General features: G+C 37.7%; 1 protein-coding gene across 2 annotated transcripts in view; it reads left to right on the forward strand.

Moving 5' to 3' along the window:
• Positions 1-2986: 2986 nt before the first annotated feature.
• Positions 2987-23784, forward strand: part of JPH2 (junctophilin 2) — a 58557-nt gene continuing 37759 nt past the window's right edge. For both annotated transcript variants that reach the window (XM_051976516.1, XM_051976517.1), the window contains exons 1-2: positions 2987-3899; positions 22236-23025. In XM_051976516.1, the coding sequence (XP_051832476.1) occupies positions 3521-3899; positions 22236-23025 (1169 nt within the window). In that variant the 5' untranslated portion in view covers positions 2987-3520. The remainder of the gene's footprint in view (positions 3900-22235; positions 23026-23784) is intronic.

A 23784-nucleotide genomic window follows, 5' to 3' on the forward strand; every position in this document is an offset into this window, starting at 1 on the left:
CAAGAGACCTTTCAGCATACACACGTTACCTGTGAATGAGTTGCTATGGGTATCACTCTCTTTAAAAGCTTTTGAATTTACAGGAAATCAATTTTCATTTTTTTCATTAAAATAGAAAAATCTTAGGCATATGGAAGAGATCCTTGGAGGGGGGGTTGGTGTTGGGGGTGTTAAATAGTAGTAAAGCAAATTATTGGGTAGAAGTAAAGTAGAAGAGTTAGCAGGGATAGAAAATGAGATATCTATATATGGGCATTATAGTATATAATACATTTTTGTGTTTGTATATATTCGTATATGTATAAATATAAATATATCTGTGCATAACTGTAGCCTTCTTGGGGTCAGGGGGATGGGAAGAGAGAAGAAGGAAGGAGGAAAAAAGAATAAAGTAAAAGTTCATAGCAGAGAACAAAAGAAAACTTAAAAGATGGATAGTTCTGAATACAATGTGTTATATTTATATGAATCTTTGAAAGATAAATTTATTGTTACATATTTCAAATCCTCTTGTATATTATGCTGTGTGTGCCCATGACAATTTTCTTTTTAAGTTTTAAATTTTAAAAAATTGGTTATCATAAAAAAGAACATAAGGGAGAAAGGCACCTAGCAAAAGAGATATTTGGCAGCAAGTGTTTTGGCTTTTCTCTAGCTTGTCAGCTTGACTGGATTGAGAATTACAACTTTGCCATAGTTATACTACCAATAAATAGTCAATTAGCCAGTTTTGCTACAAAGAAAATTAATGGTGAATTAGCAGAATGCTGTTCAAATACTGGGCTGGCCAGTAGTTTCACATGCTTTTTAACTATTTATGTAAGCAAATGTGCTTCCCCCCTACACCAGGCACACAACTGTAACAATCTAAATTTTTTGTCTCAGTTATCATGAAAGTAGTAATATAAGTAGTTAACATAGTTGTATTCCTTGTATTTGCAATGTTTAATTGGATCGGAGAATGGTGTTTCAGAAACTCTTAATATATATTGTCATCCCTATTTTAATCTTCTCTGCCTGTGTAGGAGAAGTTGGAAAACTGGCAAAAAGAGCTAGTGTGGCCATATTAAAAGAAAAGAGACTGAACAGCTTCTTTTTTTCTTTTTTTCTTTTTTTTTCTGTTGGCTTAAGAAGCGAAAGGTTAGCTGAAGAAAGCTCATGATTAGTGAAGATAACATTGCCTTTGTTTTTTCCCCTTGTATATGGAGCAGAAATACAAGTTGGCACAAAGTAGTTTTGGGCCAGACTTTTGAAGCCAGTTTGGGATTTGTATTGGTAGCTTCCTGCTGAAGCTAAGTTTAAAACCAGACGCTCTTGAAAGAATAAAGTCAGAGTCTTTCCCTGGGTGATGTTAAGTGAATTAGAAAATTGGCCTTCAGATTACTCAATAATCCTTGTTTTTCTGATAGTTGGTATAATATGATGACCCTAGATTAAGACCTAAATAGTTGTTGGGGAATTTATAGTCTTTTGTTAATCTCATCATGCTTGATGGCATCCTAGCTAAAAAGACAAAGTCACTTGCAATAGCAAGTGAATTTACCTACTCCTCCAAAGAGTCAAATAAAGAAAAACATCATTTAAGGTTTGACAAGTTAGAATCTGAATTGTAGCAGAGGGGTGTAGAACTGAATATAGCTGTTGGGTTTAGAGTGCAATAGTTTTCCTCCTTTATGTCTATCCTGATTCCTGAATACTTCCACACTTCCACTCTCCCAAAAATTACTTCTGCAGCCCTTCTAAATCCAAGGATCTACTGGGATATTTCAGATTTTGGCATTCCACATCAGAAAAATTCACTGGTCTCAAAACCATTTGGTAGGAACTGAGATGCTGCTGAATCCACGCAAGCCATTTGAACCAAGATCTTTCTGAAAGAGAATTCTGGTTGTGAGCGATGGAGAGCAAAGGTTCTCTAGTAGTATATCTACTTGATACACCATAGTTAAAGACTAGGGGGTGAGAAAGGTGTGCATATCTTATATTACTTAAGGGCTTTCATAATGGCAGAACATACTGGAGACTGAAGTAAAGTAATACATGGCCCCTTATCCCTTTTAGGAAAAAATATACATAGAAATAGAAATATATATATAATATGTAAATCATATAGAAATATATAGTATATAAAAATGTGTGTGCATGTGTGTGAGTATATATGGCTCTGTTGTCCAGTGTTCCCCAGGATTCCTAAAATATATGTTGGGTTTGGGGGTGGGGAGGAGTAAAGATGTTGCAAGTAGAAGTGACTGGATTTCTTGAATCTTCTAGCCTATGCTTGGAACCTAGCCTCTTCTTAGTACTTTCTCCCAAAAGTAAACAGAAAAAAAAACAAAACCAAAACTCATTCCCTGTGCCTTTTGAGGAAGCTTGGTACTTTATGCTAGTGGGTTCCTATAATAGAATGGTCAGGGTTTGGCATGGAGGTTCTGTTTTAGGGAGTGAATAATTGCAGAAGTGATGGGGATATTCCCCACCTTCCACTAATGCTCTCCCACTTTAGTCTTCTTTGATTTAAGTATTGGCCTTTTCCTTCCCTCTTTTTCTGAGACTTCTTTATACTCCCCACCTTCCCAACTCCAGACCCAGAGATAGGTTAGATATATGCCAATGGGAAGAAAAGGCAAAAGAATTGTCAAGACAGATAGCCATCCCCATCCTCTCCTCCCCTTCCAGTCACTCCCTGATCTGAAGCTCTGGCTCCTGATTTTAAACACATGCCTTCCCATTCCCTCCCCTCCTTTCTTTCTCTACTCCCCTTAACCTCCCTATCCTCTGCCCCCACTCTCCCTTCCCCCTACCCTGCTAATTTCAGGGGAAGGAGGGACTTTTACCTACCTCATTCAAGGGGCCCAGGGAGGTTGGGCTATAGGGTTATTTTGGGAACAGCTCCTCGGATCTAAAAGCCTTGTTAGGGTAGCGCTGACCTTTCCACCAGAGGAGGAGGGCAGGATCAGGAGAAGGGGGCGGGGGCTACAGGAGAGAGTCAATCAGACCCCACACACCCACTAGAACTACGGAAGGAGCCAGCTGAGCATTGAGAGTAGTAGCATTGCTTGGGGAGCTCAGTACAGCCAGGGGTGCTCAGAATGGGATTTCCCCCTTACTGGAACTAGATGGAGAGTCATCACCCCTATCCTTTCTCCTGTAACCTCCCCAGTGAGGTTTCTTAAAGGGACCATGCAACTTTTCCAGTCCTCTCTAGAACTGCCTCTGGAGTAAAGGGAGACTTTGGGGAACGCCTGTTTGTCTTAGAAGCAACACTTCCTCCACTTCTCAGACTCATCCTTGAGGGAGGGTGGGTCCCCTCTCTGCCTGTCATTGACAGACACACCATCACCTTGGTTCTCGGGACCCTCTGACCCCTGACAGGATCATGTTCATGCCACATTGGAACCACATCCTAAGGGAGAAGGTACAGCCCTGAGCCAGGACTGGAAAGGGGGTGGGGGGTGGAGCCCTAGGGCTCCCCCCCAGGCTCAAGCTGGAGGGCGGAGAGGAAGCCGGGGTCTACGATGAAATGAGTGGAGGCCGCTTTGACTTTGACGATGGAGGTGCATACTGTGGGGGCTGGCAAGATGGCAAGGCCCACGGGCATGGACTCTGCACAGGACCCAAGGGTCAGGGCGAGTATTCTGGTTCCTGGAACTTTGGCTTCGAAGTCGTGGGCATCTATACCTGGCCCAGTGGCAACACCTATGAGGGTTACTGGTGTCAAGGCAAGAGGCACGGCCTGGGGATAGAGACCAAGGGGCACTGGCTCTACAAGGGGGAGTGGACTCATGGCTTCAAGGGGCGCTATGGGACCCGGCAGAGCTCGAGCAGCGGAGCCAAGTATGAGGGCACTTGGAATAACGGACTTCAGGATGGCTATGGCACCGAAACCTATGCAGATGGAGGTATGTCGGACCTGTGGCCAGCAGAGCAGCAAAGAAAATGTGGAAAGGGAGGGAAAGAGGGAGTAGAGAATATTTGTCCTGAAAGAAAAAGAAGTTTTGGAGTGGGTCAAATTGAGGCAACTTGCACATATATTCTGTATATAAAATTTTAATTGTTCTTATGGTTGATAGAGTATAATAAAGAGAAATGGACAGGAATCAGGAGACTTGGTTTCTAGTCCTGTCTCTACCATTAACAGTATCTCTTTGGGCAAGCCACTTCCTCTATTTGTGTCCCAATTTTGAACCTCAGTTGAGGGGGTTGGACCAAGTGGTTTTTAAGGTCTTTTCTCTACCTCTGATATTATGATAATTTACTCTAACAGAAAGGGAAAGTGGTATAGACGATTCAAAATTATGAGAAATTTAAAAATGTTTCCATTTGGCTTTAGAATGCTTGATATATTTACTTTCTATAAGCTAACATTTAAAATAGTTTGCATTCTAGGAGCACCTAATAAAGGACTCTCCATCTCTTGCTTTCTGTGAGTGTGGAAGAAGACGGGGAAAGCCAGTCTAGCAGGAAAATTTTGCTTTTGATAATCAAAAGTCAATTCAATATGTGATAGAGTATGTATGTAGGCTCGTTACTAAATATGGACTTGCATTTTCAAGGAGGAAGTATACTTGCCAATTGGTAGGTATGCTCTGTATTTGTACCCACATATTGTACAAGTATGAATGTGAGGGGTACTTCTTTGACTCAGAGGTATTGTGTAGCAAGAGAGTAACAATGAGCCTAGATGAGTAGAAAATGTGCTAAGTTCAGGATCTGTCTGTTGAGAAGTAGGTGTTCAACAAGAGACTTCCAGCAACTACATTTTACTCTTTCCTTTACCAGTGAGAAAGTAGGCTGTATGCTAATGGGACCATCTTGGCTTAAATAAAATACTATGTGATATGTGTAAAGTTAGATCCATCTGTTTTGGGAAATATCTTATTTCCAGTACCAATCTATCAATCCTTCTTTATTGAGATCCTGTTGCATCTGACCCCATATTCAACACTATAAGGAATAAAAAGCTGTTTAAAGAAGTCTCTTTAAGACATAAGGTTAGTCTGAGCAAATAAGATTGATTCTCAGTTTTGCATGTGTGTTATACTTTACATGTATATAACCTTTTACAATTTAGTCAGCCAATCATGCACACTTCACAAACTTTCATTTCTACTCTTCTTTGATTCTTACAATAACCTTATGAGACAAATATTTCCATTTTAGAGATAAGGAAATAGCTCAGAGAGGGAATCTGACTTGCCCACAGTCACCAGTCCAGTAAGCGATGGAGCCCGAGCTGGAACCTAGATTTTCCAAGTCCAGTGCTCTTTTTGCTCCATCCTATATAGAAAAATATAATCAATCTTCAGAAAATACCACCAATAACTAGATTTATAAGTTGTGCTATCCAACCATTTCTTCTTCATCATTGTTACCTGTCCTTCAGCAGTTATTCCTTGGGCTATATATTTCAATAGTGGTCCAGAATGTTGCCTTGTGAGTTTTTTTTTTTTTTTTAAGGTACCTACAAAGTTGAGAGAAAACTCTGATCTTAAGACTTGCTACCAGTTGGTTAGGGCAACATTTCTTCCTGCTATGACCATATATGGCAAGCCTAAAAAAAGCTGTTGATTGGGGGGAGGCACAGAATCCACACTTGAAAATCAACTTTTCAGTTATGTGCTGCTATCCTTATGGCATTTCAGAGATTCTCTTGGAACTCAGTGTGCTTCATAGGAGATCAAATCATGGAATGTCAGAGTTGGACATGTCTTTAAAACATAGGATATTGTTTAAAAAGAATGTTAGAAATATTTTAGCCCAACTTCCTAAATTTATAGATGAGAAAACTGAGGCCCAGAGGAAAGGAAGTGATTTAACTAAAGTCACATAGCAACAGCACCTACTGTGTGCAAGCCACTGGTGCTATGAAGTTAAAAGAGTAGTGTCTGTTTTCATAACATTTACATTCTATTGAGTAATACAATATATAAATAATAAAAGCTGAAAAAAAATACATAGTATTTTAGTGTTTGCAGAACAAATAGGCTTAAAAAAATTATCCTCAACAACTGTGTTAGGTAGGTGCTATGGTATTATCTCCATTTTACAGAGAAGCAAGGCTCAGAGAAATGACCCAACTTGTTTTCAATCACACAAGGTAGTGGTGTCTGAAAGGGGAATATGTACAATAAGTAAAATATGTGGGAATATGATAAGGGAGAAAGAAAGACTACTTGGAGGAGATCAGGGAAAGCTTCACAGTTCAGCTGAGCCTCAAAAAAATGGAAACTTGTTTTTTATTATTATTATTTTTTAATATTTTATTTTATAATAACTTTATATTGACAGAATCCATGCCAGGGTAATTTTTTTTTTACAACATTATCCCTTGCACTCGTTTCTGTTCCGATTTTTCCCCTCCCTCCCTCCACCCCGTTCTCTAGATGGCAAGCAGTCCTATATATGTTAGATATGTTGCAGTATATCCTAGATACAGTATATGTTTGCAGAACCGAACAGTTCTCTTGTTGCACAGGGAGAATTGGACTCAGAAGGTAAAAATAACCCGGGAAGAAAAACAAAAATGCAAATAGTTCACATTCATTTCCCAGTGTTCTTTCTTTGGGTGTAGCTGCTTCTGTCCATCATTTATCAATTGAAACTGAGTTAGGTCTCTTTGTCAAAGAAATCCACTTCCATCAGAATACATCCTCATACAATATCGTTGTCGAAGTGTATAATGATCTCCTGATTCTGCTCATTTCACTCAGCATCAGTTCATGTAAGTCTCTCCAAGTCTCTCTGTATTCATCCTTCAGGTCATTTCTTACAGAACAATAATATTCCATAACATTCATATACCACAATTTACCCAGCCATTCTCCAATTGATGGGCATCCATTCAATTTCCAGCTTCTAGCCACTACAAACAGAGCTGCCACAAACATTTTGGCACTTACAGGTCCCTTTCCCTTCTTTAGTATTTCTTTGGGATATAAGCCCAGTAGTAGCACTGCTGGATCAAAGGGTATGCACGGTTTGATAACTTTTTGGGCATAATTCCAGATTGCTCTCCAGAATGGTTGGATTAGTTCACAACTCCACCAACAATGTATCAGTGTCCCAGTTTTCCCACATCCCCTCCAACATTCATCATTATTTTTTCCTGTCATCTTAGCCAATCTGACAGGTGTGTAGTGGTATCTCAGAGTTGTCTTAATTTACATTTCTCTGATCAATAATGATTTGGAACACTCTTTCATATGAGTGGTAATAGTTTCAATTTCATCATCTGAAAATTGTCTGTTCATATCTTTTGACCAAAAAATGGAAACTTGTGAGAGGCAGAGGTGAGGAGAGAAGGCATGAGGGAAGGTAGACAGAAAAGGAGATGATGGGGAGAAGAGAGAATAGGACAGAAGAAATAAAGGAAAGAGGGAATGAGAGGGAAAGGAGAAGATAGGGGAAGAAAAAAGAGAAGATGAGAATGGAGGAAAAGAGAGCAATCTGTAAGCGTGATTTTGATTCTTGGGAAAATCCTACAATGGACCATTAAAGAGAATAATTGTTGAACTTCTAGAAAGCAGAATGGTTCTTCATCAAGAAGAGGTCCTACCTGAAGTGACGCAATGGATAGAATACCAGTCCTGGAGTCAGGAGGATCTGAGTTCAAATCTGGTCCCAGATACTTAGTAGCTGTGTGACCCTGGGCAAGCATTTAATCCTTTTTGCCTCAAAAAACAAAAACAAAACAAAATAAACAAATAAAAAACAAAGAGCAGTTCATGTTTAATTAAACCCATGTCTTTTTAATAGACTTATCAAACTAATAATATGAATATAGTTTATCTAGATCTTATCAAAACTTACTTTTTTTTGCACATTGAAATGCATTTTTATTGAATCCTAAATTGCAGATCAGAAATAAACTGCTTTTACTATATATAGTAGCTTTTTATATACAAAACATATACATGGGTAATTTTTCAACATTGACCCTTGGAAAACCTTCTGTTCCAACTTTTCCCCTTCTTCCCCTCCCCCCCCCACCTCCCTTAGATGGCAGGTAGTCCCATACACGTTAAATATGTTAAATTATATGTTAAATACAATATATGTATACATGTTTATACAGTTGTTTTGTTGCACAGGAAAGATCGGATTTAGAAAGGAGGTAAAAACAATCTGAGAAGAAAAAGCCAAAAAATGCAAGCAAACATTAACAGAAAGAGTGGAAATGTTATGTTGTGGTCCATACTCATTTCCCAGTGTTCTTTCTCTGGGTGTTACTGGTTCTGTTCATTACAGATCAATTGGAACTGATCTGGATCCTCTCATTGTTGAAAAGAGCCATGTCTATCAGAATTGATCATCATATACTATTGTTGTTGAAGTGTATAATGATCTCCTAGTTCTGCTCATTTCACTCAGCATCAGTTCATGTAAATCTCTTCAAACCTCTCTGTATTCATCCTGCTGGTCATTTCTTATAGAACAATAATATTCCATAACATTCATATATCACAATTTATTCAGCCATTCTCCAACTGATGGGCATCCACTCAGTTTCCAGTTTCTGGCCACTACAAAAAGGGCTGCCACAAACATTTTTGCACATATAGATCTCTTTCCCTCCTTTAAGATCTCTTTGGGATATAAGCCCAGTAGTAATACTGCTGGGTCGAAGGGTATTTGAGTATAGTTCCAAATTGTTCTCCAGAATGATTGAATCCATTCACAGTTCCACCAACAATGCATCAGTGTCCCGGTTTTCCCACATCCCCTCCAACATTCGTCATTATTTTTTCCTATCATCTTAGTCAATCTGACAGGTGTGTAGTGGTATCTCTGAGTTGTCTTAATTTGCATATCTCTGATCAACACTTATCAAAACTTTAAATAAAATATTTCAATAATAGTATCTTACTATTCTTGTGGAGAAGATTGGAGTATGCATTTATCCAGTCAACTGGTTTAACATCAACATGGGGAGGAAGTCACAAGTGGAGTGCCTTAGAGATTTGTGCTTGACCCTGTGAGATTTAACATTTAGATTGGTCATTTGGATAAAAGCATAGATGATATCTCATCAGATGGATAGCAAAAGAGAGATGGCCAACAGTAAATGACAGAGTCAAGATCCAAAAAGATTCATGAAGGTCTTAACAGACTAGAGAATTGGGCTTGATCTAGAAAGATGAATTGAATATTGACAAATGTAAAGTCTTGTACTTAGGTACCAACCTCTCTCCCACCCAAACAAAAACAAAAACCTAAAACAAAAAATTCAAGCCCAAACCATCACAAGTACAAAATAGAGGAAGCAAACAGTAGTGGTTCTAAAAAAAGATTCAGGAATCTTAGTGGCCTTCATATTGGATATGAGTTAGTTTGATTTGGAATCTATAAAAGCTAATACAAACTTGGACTTTAAAAGGGGGTTATAGTTCCCTTGTACTCTGTCATCTTAATTTCTCATTTTGTAGGATTATATTTAGTTGTAGGCACCATGGCTTAAATACACTGATAAACTAAAGTATTTGAAAAAAAGACAACCAGGATGGTGGAAGACTTAAGTCTCTGACATATGAGGATCATCTAAAGAGATTAAATATCTTTAGTGTGAAGAGAAGACTTAAGGATAGCATGATAGCTCTTTTTCAGTATTTGAGGGGCTGCCCTGTAGGGGAGAAGGATTTGATTTGTTCTGTTTGCAGAACCAGAAACAATAGGTAGAAGGTGAAAAGAGGCAAATTTTGCCTCACAATGGGATGGAAGGAAGGGAAGGGAATAAGTATTTATTAAGCATCTACTGTGTGCCAAATATTGTGTAAAGAACTTCACAAATATTATCTCATTTGATCCTCACAATACCGGGGAAGTAGGTGCTGCTATTAAAGTAATATATTTGATAGTTGAGTAAACTGAAATAGACAGAGGTTAAGTGACTTTCCTAGGGTCACACAGTTAGTGTGAGTCTGAGGCTGAATTTGAACTTGGGTCCTTCTAACTCGAGGCTCAGTACAGTACTCCATTTACTTCCCCAAAATGGAATGACTGACTTTCAGAGAGGATGAGGTCTTCAGGCAGAGGATGGGAAATCCTTTGTCAGATATGTTATAGTGGGGATGACTTTTGAATAGTTGACTAGGTGACAGCTGAAGTTACTTCAAACTCCCAGAAGCTTTGATTCTGTGTTTCTGAATTGTGAAAATGCATGGAGAGAGAATGTTGATTTGGGGGGAAAGACAGTAATCCAGTTTGGCTAGAATGTAGTTATGAGTGCATTTTTACAATTAACCCTTATCTGATATGTTTTCCAATCCTGTTCTGATGCCCTCCTCTGGACACATTCCAGAAGCATATCCTTTCTAAAATATGATGCCTGGAACAGAACAGAATATTCCAGATGTTGTCTGGCCAGGGAAGAATATAATAGGATTATCATCTCCCTCATATTAGACATTATCTTCCTTAATGCAACCTGGAATAACAGTATTCTTCTTGATAGCCTTGTTACACTACTGACTCATGTGCTTGCCATCTGTTTAAAAACTCTGGATTTTTTTCACCTGAACATCTAACAGCAGCTCTCTCAACTTCTTGAAAAGTTGGTTTGTTTTGGAATGTAAATGAAAGCTTTGCTTTTATCCCTCTTAAATTTTATTCTATAAGACTTGGCCCGTTGTTCTATCCATATTGTCCATTAGAACAGAATAAAAGACTTGGTGAAATTATTGATTAAATTATTAATATAATAATAGAGCCACAAACATATTCATGAGGCACTCTGTTGAAGACACTTTTCAAGTTTACATCAACCTATTAATGAAGGATCTTTGGATCTGATCATTCATACAGCTCTAATTGTACTATCATCTATTCCACATGTATCTGTATTGTCCACAAGAATAGAATAAGAGACTTGGTGAAATTATTGACTAAAATATAGGTCTGTAGTGTCTATAGTTCCTCCCAGGCAGTTACATTAGAGAGAGAAAGATGTGTGCATACATGCACACACACACGCACAGAAAAAGAAGGAAGAAGACAAAAAGACAAGGAAGGAAGGAAGGAAGAGAGAGCAAATTTAATGGAACAGTCAGATAATGAATTGAAGGATTGAAATTACTAGTTAGAGTGTGATTAAGACTTCCCAAGAACCGTCTGTCCTCTGACTTGTGCCTTACTTGATATACCTCAAGGAAGAAGCCAGGGCTTTATATCTTCAGGAGAGCCTGGAAGGGCTAGGAGGTGGAATTGTGCTGTTCTCCTGTTCCTGGATACCTAACTGCATTAGAGTAGCCTTCTCTCTTATCTTTTGTTTTCTCTCCCTCCTCCTTTCTTCTACCCATGAGGCCTTCTGGTCTAGAGCTACCAAAAAAAAAAAAAGAAAGAAAGAAAGAAAACTTTGTAGGAACCTGATTCCCATAATCTTCCCCATTTTGCTTTGGTGGAAAACTGAAAACTAACTTATTTAATTCAATTCAGCTCACCAAATGTAATGTGCTTGGTGCTTGAGATACAGAAATGAAATTGTGTATAGTCCCTGCTCTTGAGAAGCTTATAATCTAGTAAGAGGGATGAGACAAAAATAACAATAATAGCTAACATTTTTATAGCACTTTAAGGATTTCAAAGTTCTTTAGGTAAGTTGGCAAAATTTTAGGTATGTTGTGCAAAACAACCCTATAAGGTAGATGCTATCTTATCCCTGTTTTCCACAAAATGAAAATGAAGTCAAAAGAGATTGAGTGACTTGCCCAGGATCACACAGCTAGTATATGAGATAGAATTTGAATTCAGGTCTTGCAGATTCCAAGTCTAGCATTCCATTCATGGTACCATTTAGCTGCTTCAAATCACATTACGATATACATAGATTTTTATAATTTAAGTCATAATTGCATTTGTTCAGTCATCTCAGCCCTATCTGATTCTTTGTGACCCATTTGGGGTTTTTCTTGGCAAAGATACTGAAGTGATTTGCCATTTCCCTCTCCAGCTCATTTGACAGGTGAGGAAACTGAGGCAAACAGGGTAAAGCAACTTGCCCAGCATAACACAGGTAGTAAATGTTTGAAGTCAGATTTGAACCCAGCACCCTATTCATTGTGCCACTTGGCTGCCCTATAATTACTTGAAAGAGGTCCAAATAAAGTGGCATTTATAGAGGGAGAGGTGACTTCTGGGAGTTTAGTGGGGATAATCAAAGAAAATTCTCTTTTAGTTTAGTCAGAAGTGTCCAGAAATTGGCTAAGTTCACAGGTGGAATCATTCTGATCTAGAATGTCCTTCATCTCTGCTTCTTAAAAGTTGGAAGTCATGAATATTTGCTTTTTAAGACACGGTCATATTCATCTGATTTGAGTTACCTACCAGGTATAACATCAGAGCAATTATTACAAGATCATACTAGACTGTAAGGATAGGATTTTGAAATTTAGAGCAGGATAGGCCCCTAAAAAGAGATCACCTAGTTCAATTCATCATTTTTCAGATGATGAAATTGAAAATTAAGTGACTTTCATATGATTCAACAGTAAGCACAAAGTCTTGTATACAGTAAATATTTGATGTTTGTTGAATAAGTGAACATTCCCATTGTTTAGATAAGAAAACTAAGACTCAAGAGAGTGAATCATAAACCTCTCATCCTCCCCCCAAATAATGAATTGATTCTTAATATTTAGACCATGAATGGGAGAAGAATTTTTGATTACCATGTAATAAATATATATAAATATAAATAAATAAATAAAATATAGTCAACATTTCTTTTTTTCCTCAATAGTATTTTATTTTTATAAATACATATAGACATACTTTTCAGCAATCTTTTTGTAAGACTTTGTGTTCCAAATTTTTTCTCCCTTTTCCCTTACCTCCTTCCTCCCAAAGACAGCAAGCAATATGACATAGGTTATACATGTACAACCTTTTAAAACGTATTTCTGTATTTATCATGTTATGCAAGAAAAATCAGACCAAAAAGAAAAAAGCTACGAAAATGAAAAAGCCAAAAAAGGTGAAAATACTATGCTTTGATCCACATTCAATCTCCGTAATTCTCTCTTTGTATGAGGATGACATTTTCTGTTCCAATTTATTAGAATCGTCTTGAATCATCACATTGCTGAAAAGAGCCAAGTCTATCAAATTCACATAATTTTGTTGTTACTATGTACAATTTCTCCTGGTTCTGCTCACTTCACTTGGTATCAGGTCATGTAAATATTTCAAGGCTTTTCTGAAATCATCCTGCTCATCATTTCTTATAGAATAATAATATTATATAAGATTCATATGCTATAATTTATTCAGGCATTCTCCAACTGATGGGTATCCATTTAGTTTCCAGTTCCTTGCCACTATAAAAAGAGTTGTTACAAACATTTTTGCACATGTGGGTCCTTTTCCTTCTTTTATGATCTTTTTTGGGACATTGACTCAGTAGTGGCACTGTTAGATCAAAATTTTATAGCCCTTTGGGCATAGTTTCAAATTGCTATCCAGAATGGTTGGATCATTTCACAATTTCACCAACAATGTAGTCAATATTTCTATATGACTCTACAGTTATAAAGTGCTTTAAAAAGTTTGGTGGTTGTTGTTATTTGTCCTTTGTTCTTGAAGAGGACCATGACATCAGTGAAGTGATGCTGTGACATGCAAATGAATTGGATTTAAGTGAGGGAAGGGTCTGTAGTCATCAGTTTCACTTTTTCCTCCAGAGTCATCTGGGTCCAGTGGGAAGATTTATATTGGAAAGACTGAAGATGGCCCTGGATGCAGTGGGAGACCTTGGCCTTTTTAACTTTAAAAAGATTATCTCATTTGATTCTTATAAGCTGGTGAGATTGGTACAAATATTATCCTTTTATGCTGAGAAAATTGAGGTCTAGAGAAGAGAAATGATTTCTCTAAGGATACATCGCAAATATAGAATATAGAATAGCTAGAAATAGAATCTGAATCTGGGTATGTTTTAGGTTTTGAATTTTTAAAAGTTATACTGTTCATTGTTTTTGCTTTTTAATACCATAGATATCTCACTGTAACCTTTCCCCACTAATAACAAAGAAAAAAATTGCTAAAGCCAATAGAAACAATGATTGCAGCTGTTGGAGCTGTTACAATCTATATGTATTACACATGTAAACATATGTGTATAAATATACACACGTATACTTGTATGTAAAGCATACATATACATTGAATATATGAAATATGTATCCATATATCTGTGTGTACATATAAATACACATATATGGGGATATATGTGTGTGTGTGTGTGTATATATATATATATTTGTGTGTATATGTGTGTGCGTGTGCATGCATACACACACACACACACACACAGACATTCTTTGAATAGGTAACACCATTACCACTACTTTACCTTTATACTGAAAAGTTGAAGGTATGTTTCTTTATAAGAAATCCAGAACCAAGATTGTTCATTACAATTCATATATTTTTGCTGTTGTTATAATCTGCATTCTTATTTTTATTTTATACCACTCTCTTGCATCTGCTTTCTTTTCCCACTATGCACTACTTCATACAAATGTTCCTGTGCTTTTCCAAATTCCTCATATTTGTTGTTTCTTTCATCCCAATAATATTCCATTATATTCCTATGCCCAATTTATTTAGTCAGTTCCTAGTCAATGGCACCCATTTTCCTTTACCTCCTTTTTTATTTTTGTCTAGTTTCAAAATGTTACTGTGAATATTTTGTTATACCCAAGATATTTCTCTATTTGACCTCCTGGGAATATTTGCCTAACAATGAGATAAGCTGGTCAGAGGTTCTAAGCAATTTAGTGACTCTTTGCAAATTAATTTCCAGGTTGGTTGGACCAATCAGTAGCCCAATTAGCCAGCATATTTATGTGCTACTTTTCCTCTAGAACCTCCAATACTGTGTTTTGGTATCTTCATCAAAGAATCCTGATCTTCTTCAAGTCCTTACTTCTTTCTGCCTTCCTGTCAAACTTTCAAACCATATTTCCCACAGGCAAGTCATTTCCCCAATTTACTTATGAGGCTCTGCCAAGGAGAGTAACTTTTTTTATTTGCTTCTAAAGTAGATGGGACTAGAGGGGAAGTGTGTCTTTAACCCTGGAGAAGAGTCAAGTCAGGGTTCAGGATGTATTTCTAAACTTAGAAGATTTAGAATTGGCAAGAACCTTAGGGATTATATGGTACAATACTCTTATTTTGCAAATGGGAAAATTGAGACCTAGAGAGACTGACACGCTTAAAGATATATAGGATTATAAAACAGTTCCTCTGATCCACTTTTTCTGCTACACTGACCTAACATGGTCTCTCAGTTTAAACGAAGATCCATAAGACCTGCAGGGAGGCAGGGTGTTATAAAGGGAAAAGCACTAGCCTAGAAGTTTAATTTGTCCCAGCCCATGTCAGCTGCAGTCTCAAGGTTGTCAGCACTCTGTTTGGGGCAGGGGATAGGGAAGATGTCAGTCTCATTCTCAAGTATTCTGTAAGGTGTGATGGATAATTAATTAAAGATTGTCTGCAAGCCAAAGAGTATCGGAGCCATGAGGTCCCAGGGCCAGAGCTCTCCTCCCCATAATATGCAACCCAATCCTTTCTACTCAGAGTGTAAAAATAGCCCAAATCAGCCTTGTTGCTTTGGGTGGCATGCAGGAGTCTCTTCAAGCCAGAGGGTGTTGACTTTCAGCACAGGCAGTTTTAAATGGGAAATGAAAGGCTGATCCTAGGCTTTTTAGATAGCAACAGAAACTTTTTGCCTGCATGAACATTCCTCATGGAGCATGGTGGAAAGGCCAGCTGGATTTGGAGCCAAGAGAACTGAATCTGAGTCCCAGTTCTGTCACAAATTCACCATGTGCTCTTGGAAAAGTCATTTCTTTTATCTCCTCATCTGAAAAATATAGATTAATAGCCCTATTAGTAAATGTGCTGATGAATGTGAATGTTTCCTTTTACCCCTTTGGAGTCCTGTGTCTAAAGTTCTATGCTAATTAGGGAATGAGGTGATGTTAGAAAGGGTTCTGTGGATCATTTCCCATCTTTAGCCACTCATCACTCAGCCCTGCTCCTGACAAGAGCCAGGCTGTGTCCTTGTCATGGGCCTGAGTTTGCCTGCCGTGTGAACTCCAGATGCCCTAATGTGAACTTCTGATCATACAGCCTTACTCCAGGGTCATGACAGGATTTTAATCAAATTGCTCATTTTTGTGTCATATGCGTTTTCATTTTAACATCAGAAAATTTGAGTTGAAATGTATCACAAAAACTATCTTTGTCTGTTATCTATTGTGAGAGAGCCCACCCCACTAGGAACATGATAGAGCTATTGTCAGACCAAATCTATAATATTGTAATCCATTCTAAGGGTCACATTTTAGAAAGGACGTTGATAAATCAGAGAATCTTCTGAAACAAGCCCTAGTTTCTGCCATATAAGGATCTGTTTAAATAATTGGGGAAGATGAGATATGCTAGTTGTCTTCAAGGGCTTAAAAGTCTATCCATATGAAAAGTAAATTTAATTTGTCCTGCTTGACCTCAGAGAGTTTAATAAGAAGCAGTGGATGGAATTAGTGAAGAGAGAGTTGAGCTTTTGAAAAAAGGAAAAACAAACAATTAGAACTATCCAGAATAGAGTAGGCCATTTTGTAAAGAAGTGCATTCCCCATCACTGAGTTTTTCAAGTAGAAGAGGGTGAACACATTTTGAGTATATATTGTGTGTGTGTGTGGGGGGACTCTTGTATATTGTGAGTTGGACATGATGGCCTATAAGGTCCTTTCTAATTCTGAGATTCTGTGTTTGCCAGCAAAGGACCCATTCTCTACATCATCTCTGGTGAGAGGAAACTCTCTTCTTCCTGAGGTAGCTCACTCTACTTTTGGATAGCCCTAATTGCCAAGAAGCTTCTTCTTATGTGAAGCCAAAAAAAAAGGTCTACAACTTCTAGCCTTTGCCTTGAGTTCTGCTTTCTACAGCCAAGAACAAAGAGTCTAATTCCTTCTCTGTGTGATAGCCCTTTAAATACCTGAAGATAGCCTTCATGTCTTTCCCCCAGCCATTCTTCTCTTGTCTAGGCAACATAGCCTTACTATGTTTTAACTAATCCTAATATGGTGTTATCTCCAGTCATGGGAGCACTTTTTTGTATCCAGTTCAGTTTAAAAGCATCCTTCCTAAAATTTGGTATCTCAAAGTAGATAGGAATGGCTTTACTAGAACAGCAACTATTGCCCATCATATTCAGGATATTATAACTCTTTTAATAAGTAAGGCCTAATATATTGTTACATTTTGGGGTTCCTAGGTTACATTGTTGAATCCTACTGAAGTTGCAGGCTACAAATGCCAAACATGCCCCTTTCAACCAATCTTTTTTTTACACAAACTATCGTCTAGACATGTTTTTCCAATCCTATACTTAGACAGTGATTGCACCCAAAGATAAGACTTTACATTGAGCTCCATTAAATTTCATATTAGTAGATTTGTCCTACTGTTGTAACTTGTTGAGATATTTTTAGATTTTCATTGTCACTCAATATGTTATCACTTTTAATTTTGTTGTCATCTATAAATTCAACAAATATACCATCAATATTTACATTCAAATCATTGATAAAAATATTGAACAGAAAAGGACCATGGACAGATCCCTGGACCACTCCTTTAGAAACCTTCCCCCAAGGCACCATCATCAGTTCATTACTTCTCCCCTTCTTTGCAGAGGTGGGGAAATTGGTGTGGAATATCCCATAAACTGTTAGACTCACTTAATGTGTTAGTGAGTTTTCCTGAACTGCTTCTCTCCACCCCTTTAAAAGAATATTTTCTTGATTAGATGTTACAAAGGATGATTCTTCGAGTAGGGGAAGAACATATTTGGAAATGGAAGTAATGTAAAATGAAAAGGATGGTTCTTTGAATAGAGGAGGAATATATTTGGAAATGGAAGTAATATAAAAACAGAAGAGATCAATTTTAAAATCCATTAATGACTGACTATTCTTTAGGTCTGGTAAAACCAGTTTTACCAGTTTTAAATTCACTATATTATTGTCTGAACCATATTTCTCCATCTTGTCTACCATGGAAAGTATGAAAAAAATTTTTAATGCTTTCCTGAAATCCAGGTATATATCACCTATGGAATATCTCTGATTTACCACTCTAGTGAGCTTGTCAAAAAAAGAAAGGATTAAATATAGGATGATAGGTTAGGCCTGAAAAGGAGCTCAGGTTATCTAACCATACTTCTATTCAAAGCATGAATCTCTAATGGACAGATAAATCAATGATCATCTAGCTTTGAATATCTTGATCTTGAATATCTCCAATGATAGGAAACTCATTGCTATCAAGGCATCCCTTTCTATTGTTTGTGAACTCTAGTTATGAACAAGTTCTATCTTTTTATTGAAATGCCTTTTTATAACTTCTAAAGGTTCTGGTTCTGTATTCTGGAAATGTAGAGAATAATTTAAATCCTTATATGAGACTATCTTTCAATATTTGAAGACAGTAAATCATACCTCTCTCAAAGTCTTGTCTTCCTCAGGGTGAACATCTCTAGTTCCTTCAAGTGATCTTTTTATGGCAAGGTCCAACCTTCTTTTACATCCTGGTCACTGTCTTCTGTCTAGGTTCCAGCTAATCAATTCCTCCCCTCTAAGATAGTACTTTATAAGAAATGTGAAAATAATTTCATCAAGATACCCACCTGGTATCATTTTGTCTTCATTTAAATCTATTATATTTCCTTTGTTTCCATCTTGGCTCTGATCATTAGAGACTTTAAAAATGCAACTTCAGACAGTTTTTCTACTCAGAGGATACCACTGAGTTGAAGTTTTTGCTCCCCAATTCCAGTCCTATCATTGGAAGCACATTCCTAGCTGAGGTACAAAGGTTGTTTTCCTCTAATAGTCTTGATAATTATAGTTATGAAAGTAGCTCCTTTTCTATAGCACTTTAAACTTTGCAGCATATTTTCTTCATACCATGTTTGTGTGTGATTAACTGTTTTACAGGTATAAAAAAACAAACAAAAATGTTGGCATTTGTTCCATAAAAATATTTCTAGTAAAGTTTGAGCAACTACTCTTTACTACTTTACTACTTTACTAGATTTGAATCTTTGTCTCCTGACTCTTTTCTTACTCTTACAGTATGCCATCATATGGAATGTTATGAATTAAAAGGAATTTTGAGAGACCTCATAGTTCAATCCTTCTACTTTTACAGAAAAGAAAAATAAAGTAACAGAAAGGGAATATGACTCACTTAAAGTCAGATAACTAGTGGGGAAGCAAAGTCACGATGAACTCAATTCCCTGGATATCAAGCCCTGTATTATTGTCACAATTTACAATTGTAAAAAAAGTGAAAAATACAATTAGGTGGAAAGAGGATTAGATTATTTTGTTTGACCCCAGATGACAAAATTGGACCAATGGATATTGGAGATTGTCATATTAAGCCAAGCACTAAGGAATGAGGGCCAAGACTAGGATGAATACAGTGGGCTTGAATTTTGAAGAAAAAGAAATTGGTGTTTAAGTATAGGTTATAATATATAAATAATCTCCAAATTCCCTCTCTGCTCTTAGATTCCATGATGCTGAGATGTTTGGAATGAGATTTCTGATCAATATAACAAAAAAAAATCTTCAAATAACTAGAGCTATGTAAAAATGGAATGGATTGCTAATGAAATAGTAGCTAAAAAGTTTCCCAAAACTAAGAAGATAGATGACTATTTGTCAGGGATCATAGAAGAGATTTCTATCTAGGGATGTGTTGAACTATATGGCGTCTGAGACCCCTGCCAGCTCTGAAGTTTTATGACTGATTACTGGAAGAGGTTATGATTAACCTCCTAGGCTGTAAGATTTGAAGACTCTTTTTTAAAATATTCTTATAAACATTTCTATGACTCATCCTGTGATCAAGAGTTAATATATCTCTTGCTGAAGTGGGTAGAACAACTTTTTAAAATTCCTGGTGAAGATTGTCTTCAGCCTGATTCTAAATTGATGGTAGGGTAAGGGATGGTGGGGAAGGTTGGCAACTTTCCCTTCTTAATGGAGATATTGAGTATTGGACTAATAATCTTATCCACTCACATCAATGCACTTCCCCCAAAAGAATGAGGCATCCAACTACCAGGTATTGAGTTGAGTGAATTACACTGAACCAATTTAAACAGTTAAATCTAGGGTGGAGAACTGAGATTAGTTATGTGATCTTGGGTGAGCCACTTCCAAGTTTTGTACTGGAGCTAGCTCATAATGACTGAGAACCAGTTATTAAACGTTCAGTGTGAGCATTACACCTTGAAACTAGGAAGTGCTACAAATCAGGGCTTGACATAGTTTTGCTAGTCATTTAGGCTCAATTAAGTTTTGGAATAAATATTAATAATGCAAACTAAACTAAAATCAGGTCATGGTAACTTAAAAAAAAAAAACAATAGCCACTTGTTAATCATTTACCAGTACAATTCTGGTCACTTCCCCATTTTGGACTTTAATTGCCTCTTTTCTCAAATGATGGATTGTACCAAATTATAATAGCTAGTTTTTCTAAAGCATTTTGACATTAATAAAATGCTTTCTTCACAGCCATCTTATGTATAGGTAGTTCAGGTATTATTTACATTTGACAGGTGAACATCTGTCTCCTAGAATGAAGGCAAGGATGTAGAAGGCTATTAGAAATTAAATTTCTAGAAATTAAAAGGAAAGAGAGAGATAGGATGATAGTTTAATGGGTGGTAGGGCCAAATGTAGAATTTTAAAAGAATTAATTGGGAGAAATCTGGGCATGTCAGTAGGGAGTAGGGCAGGAGCCAGTGAAAAAGGAGAAATGGTACATTAGGGAGACAAGGAGTGATTGAAAGGGTCAAACTCATCATGTTACTGTATATTACAGCTTATCTGTATCTTATTCCTCTAATCAACTCTAAGTTTCAGGAGGAAAATTAGAAATTTTCTTATCTAAACTTTGTATCATTTCTGATGGCTAGCATTTAGGTTTTCTGGATACAATTTTCTTCAGTTGTTTTAGTCATGTCCAACTCTTTATGACCCTATTTGGGATTATTTTGGCAAACATACTGAAGTGTTTTACAATTTCCTTCTCCAGCTCATTTTACAGATGAAGAAACTAAAGCAAACAGGGTTAAGTAATTTGCCCAGGGTCACATAGCCAGACCAAAATTGAACTTAGGTCTTCTAAGTCTTCAAGTTTAGTGCTCTATCTACTGTGTCATCTAGATCTAGGTGCTCTGTGTATAGTAAGTATAATTGTTTTCTGGACTGAAAGAGCACTGAATTTCAATTTGGCAAACTTGTCTTCAAGTCTTTGCTATCTATATGAACATTGGAAAGGCATTTGTTTATATGTTTATGTAGACTGGAAAGTCTATATGTGCTTATACATTTAAAAGAGCACAATCTTGTTCCATTGTACTGTGAACTCTTCAAGGACAGATACCAACACTTCTACCACATTTTGATTTCTTAAGTGCTTAGTTTCTGCATACATGGGAAAACATCCCATAGTCAGCATGATTTATTAAGTATTTACTTATTAGTACCAGGCAGTATACTGTGTGCTGTGTAGGAAAAATCCAGACCTATTGAAGTAAATATGGCAAGTCCTGGATTTGTGTGTCAATCCTGCTGCTGAATTTTGTCATGACCTTGAGAAAACTGTTTAATTTGCTTGGGCCTCAGCTTTATCTTTATATATATATATATATTTTAATTTAATGATTACTTTATAATGACAACATTATTCCTTGCACTCGTTTCTTTTCCGATTTTTTTCCCCCTCCCTCCCTCCACCCCCTCCCCTAGATGGCAAGCAGTCCTTTATATGTTGGATATGTTGCAGTATATCCTAGATACAATATATGTTTGCAGAACCGATTGTAAATGGGCTCCTCTTAGTGTCCAGGCCAGGGCTTCTTCAACTTTTTTCACCCGTGATTCCTTTTTATCCAAGAATTTTTTATGTGACTCAAAGTTTATACGTATATAAAATAAGTATACAAATCAAACATTTATTGACAATAAATCATAATTTTGTGATCCCAATTAGAGGTCAAGCCAAGTAATACTACTGTATTAGGATCCGGCTCTCAGTTTTGTATTCTCTCTGCTGCTGCCTCTCTATAAATATAAGGGATTTGTATGTGGCTGTTCCCATCATTGTAAAAACCTGGGGTCAGGCGCTAACCTGATTATTTTCTCCTTCTTTAGGAACTTATCAAGGGCAGTTCACCAATGGCATGCGCCATGGTTATGGCATCCGGCAGAGTGTCCCATACGGCATGGCGGTGGTGGTTCGTTCACCACTCCGAACATCTCTCTCTTCCCTGAGAAGTGAACACAGCAATGGCACCCTGGCTCAGCAGGATGCTCCCCCCACCCCCATGGACGGCAGCGCCTTAGCTCCCCCCACCATCTCCCGCGGCGGCTTCGCCCTCAGTCTCTACGCCAACGCAGAGGCTGCTGCCAAGCTCTCCCGGGGTAGTGGTGGCTTCTTCCAGAGAGGCTCCCTCCTGGGGAAGCTGAGGCGCTCGGAGTCGCGGAGCTCTCTGGCCAGCCAGAAGAGCCAGGTCAGCTTCCTGAAGAGTAACCTGAGTTCAACCGCCAGTGATGCCGCCTCCACTACCAGCCTGGGAGAAGGGGCTGAGGGCGAGGACTTTGCCCCGTTTGAGTCTGACATCGATGCCACCACCACAGAAACCTACATGGGCGAGTGGAAGAACGACAAGCGGTCCGGCTTCGGGGTCAGCGAGCGTTCCAGTGGGCTAAAGTATGAGGGGGAGTGGCTAGACAACCTGAGGCATGGCTACGGGTGCACCACACTGCCTGATGGCAAGAAGGAGGAAGGGAAGTACAGGCACAATGTGCTGGTCAAAGGCATGAAGAAACGCGTTCTCCCCCTCAAGAGCACCAAAATCCGGCAGAAGGTGGACCATAGCGTGGAGGGCGCTCAGCGGGCAGCAGCCATCGCCCGTCAGAAGTCAGAGATCGCAGCCTCCAGGTAGGGTTTGTGGGGGATTACCAAGGACAGCAACTGGGAGAGGAAGAGGCTCCTCCGGGAGACAGAGACCATAGCATTTCTTCTTCTTTAAATTTTCAATAGTATTTTAATTTTTCAAATACATGTAGATACTTTTCACCATTCATTTTTTTGTAAGACTTTGTGTTCCAAAGTTTTCTCCTTCTCTTCCTTATCTCCTCCTGCTCCAAGACAGCAAGTAATCTGATGTAGGTTAAATATTTCAACTTTTAAAAATATATTTTAATATTTGTCTTGTTGTACAAGAAATAGCAGGTCCAAAAGGGAAAATATGAGAAAGAAAAAGCAAAAAAAAAAAAAAAATACTATGCTTCTATCCATATTCAGTCTCCATAGTTCTCTCTGTATGTAGATGACAATTTCCATTCCAAGTCTATTGGAATTGCCTTGAATCACCTCATTGTTGAATAGAGCCAAGTCCATCACAGTTGATCATCACATAATCTTGTGTTTACTGTGTACAATGTTCTTTTGGTTCTGCTCACTCTACTTAGCATCAGTTCATCTCAGTCTTCCTAGACTTTTCTGAAATCCTCCTGCTCATCATTTCTTATAGAAGAATAATATTCCATAACATTCATATACCATAACTTATTCAGCCATTCCCCAACTGAGGGACATGTACTCACTTTCCAGTTCCTTGCCACTACAAAAAGGACTGGTACAAACATTTTTGCACATGTAGGTCCTTTCCCTTTTCTTTTTTCTTTCTTTCTTTCT

The sequence above is a fragment of the Antechinus flavipes genome, chromosome 2 (assembly GCF_016432865.1).
Source record: "Antechinus flavipes isolate AdamAnt ecotype Samford, QLD, Australia chromosome 2, AdamAnt_v2, whole genome shotgun sequence".
In the NCBI taxonomy this organism is placed as follows: domain Eukaryota; kingdom Metazoa; phylum Chordata; class Mammalia; order Dasyuromorphia; family Dasyuridae; genus Antechinus; species Antechinus flavipes.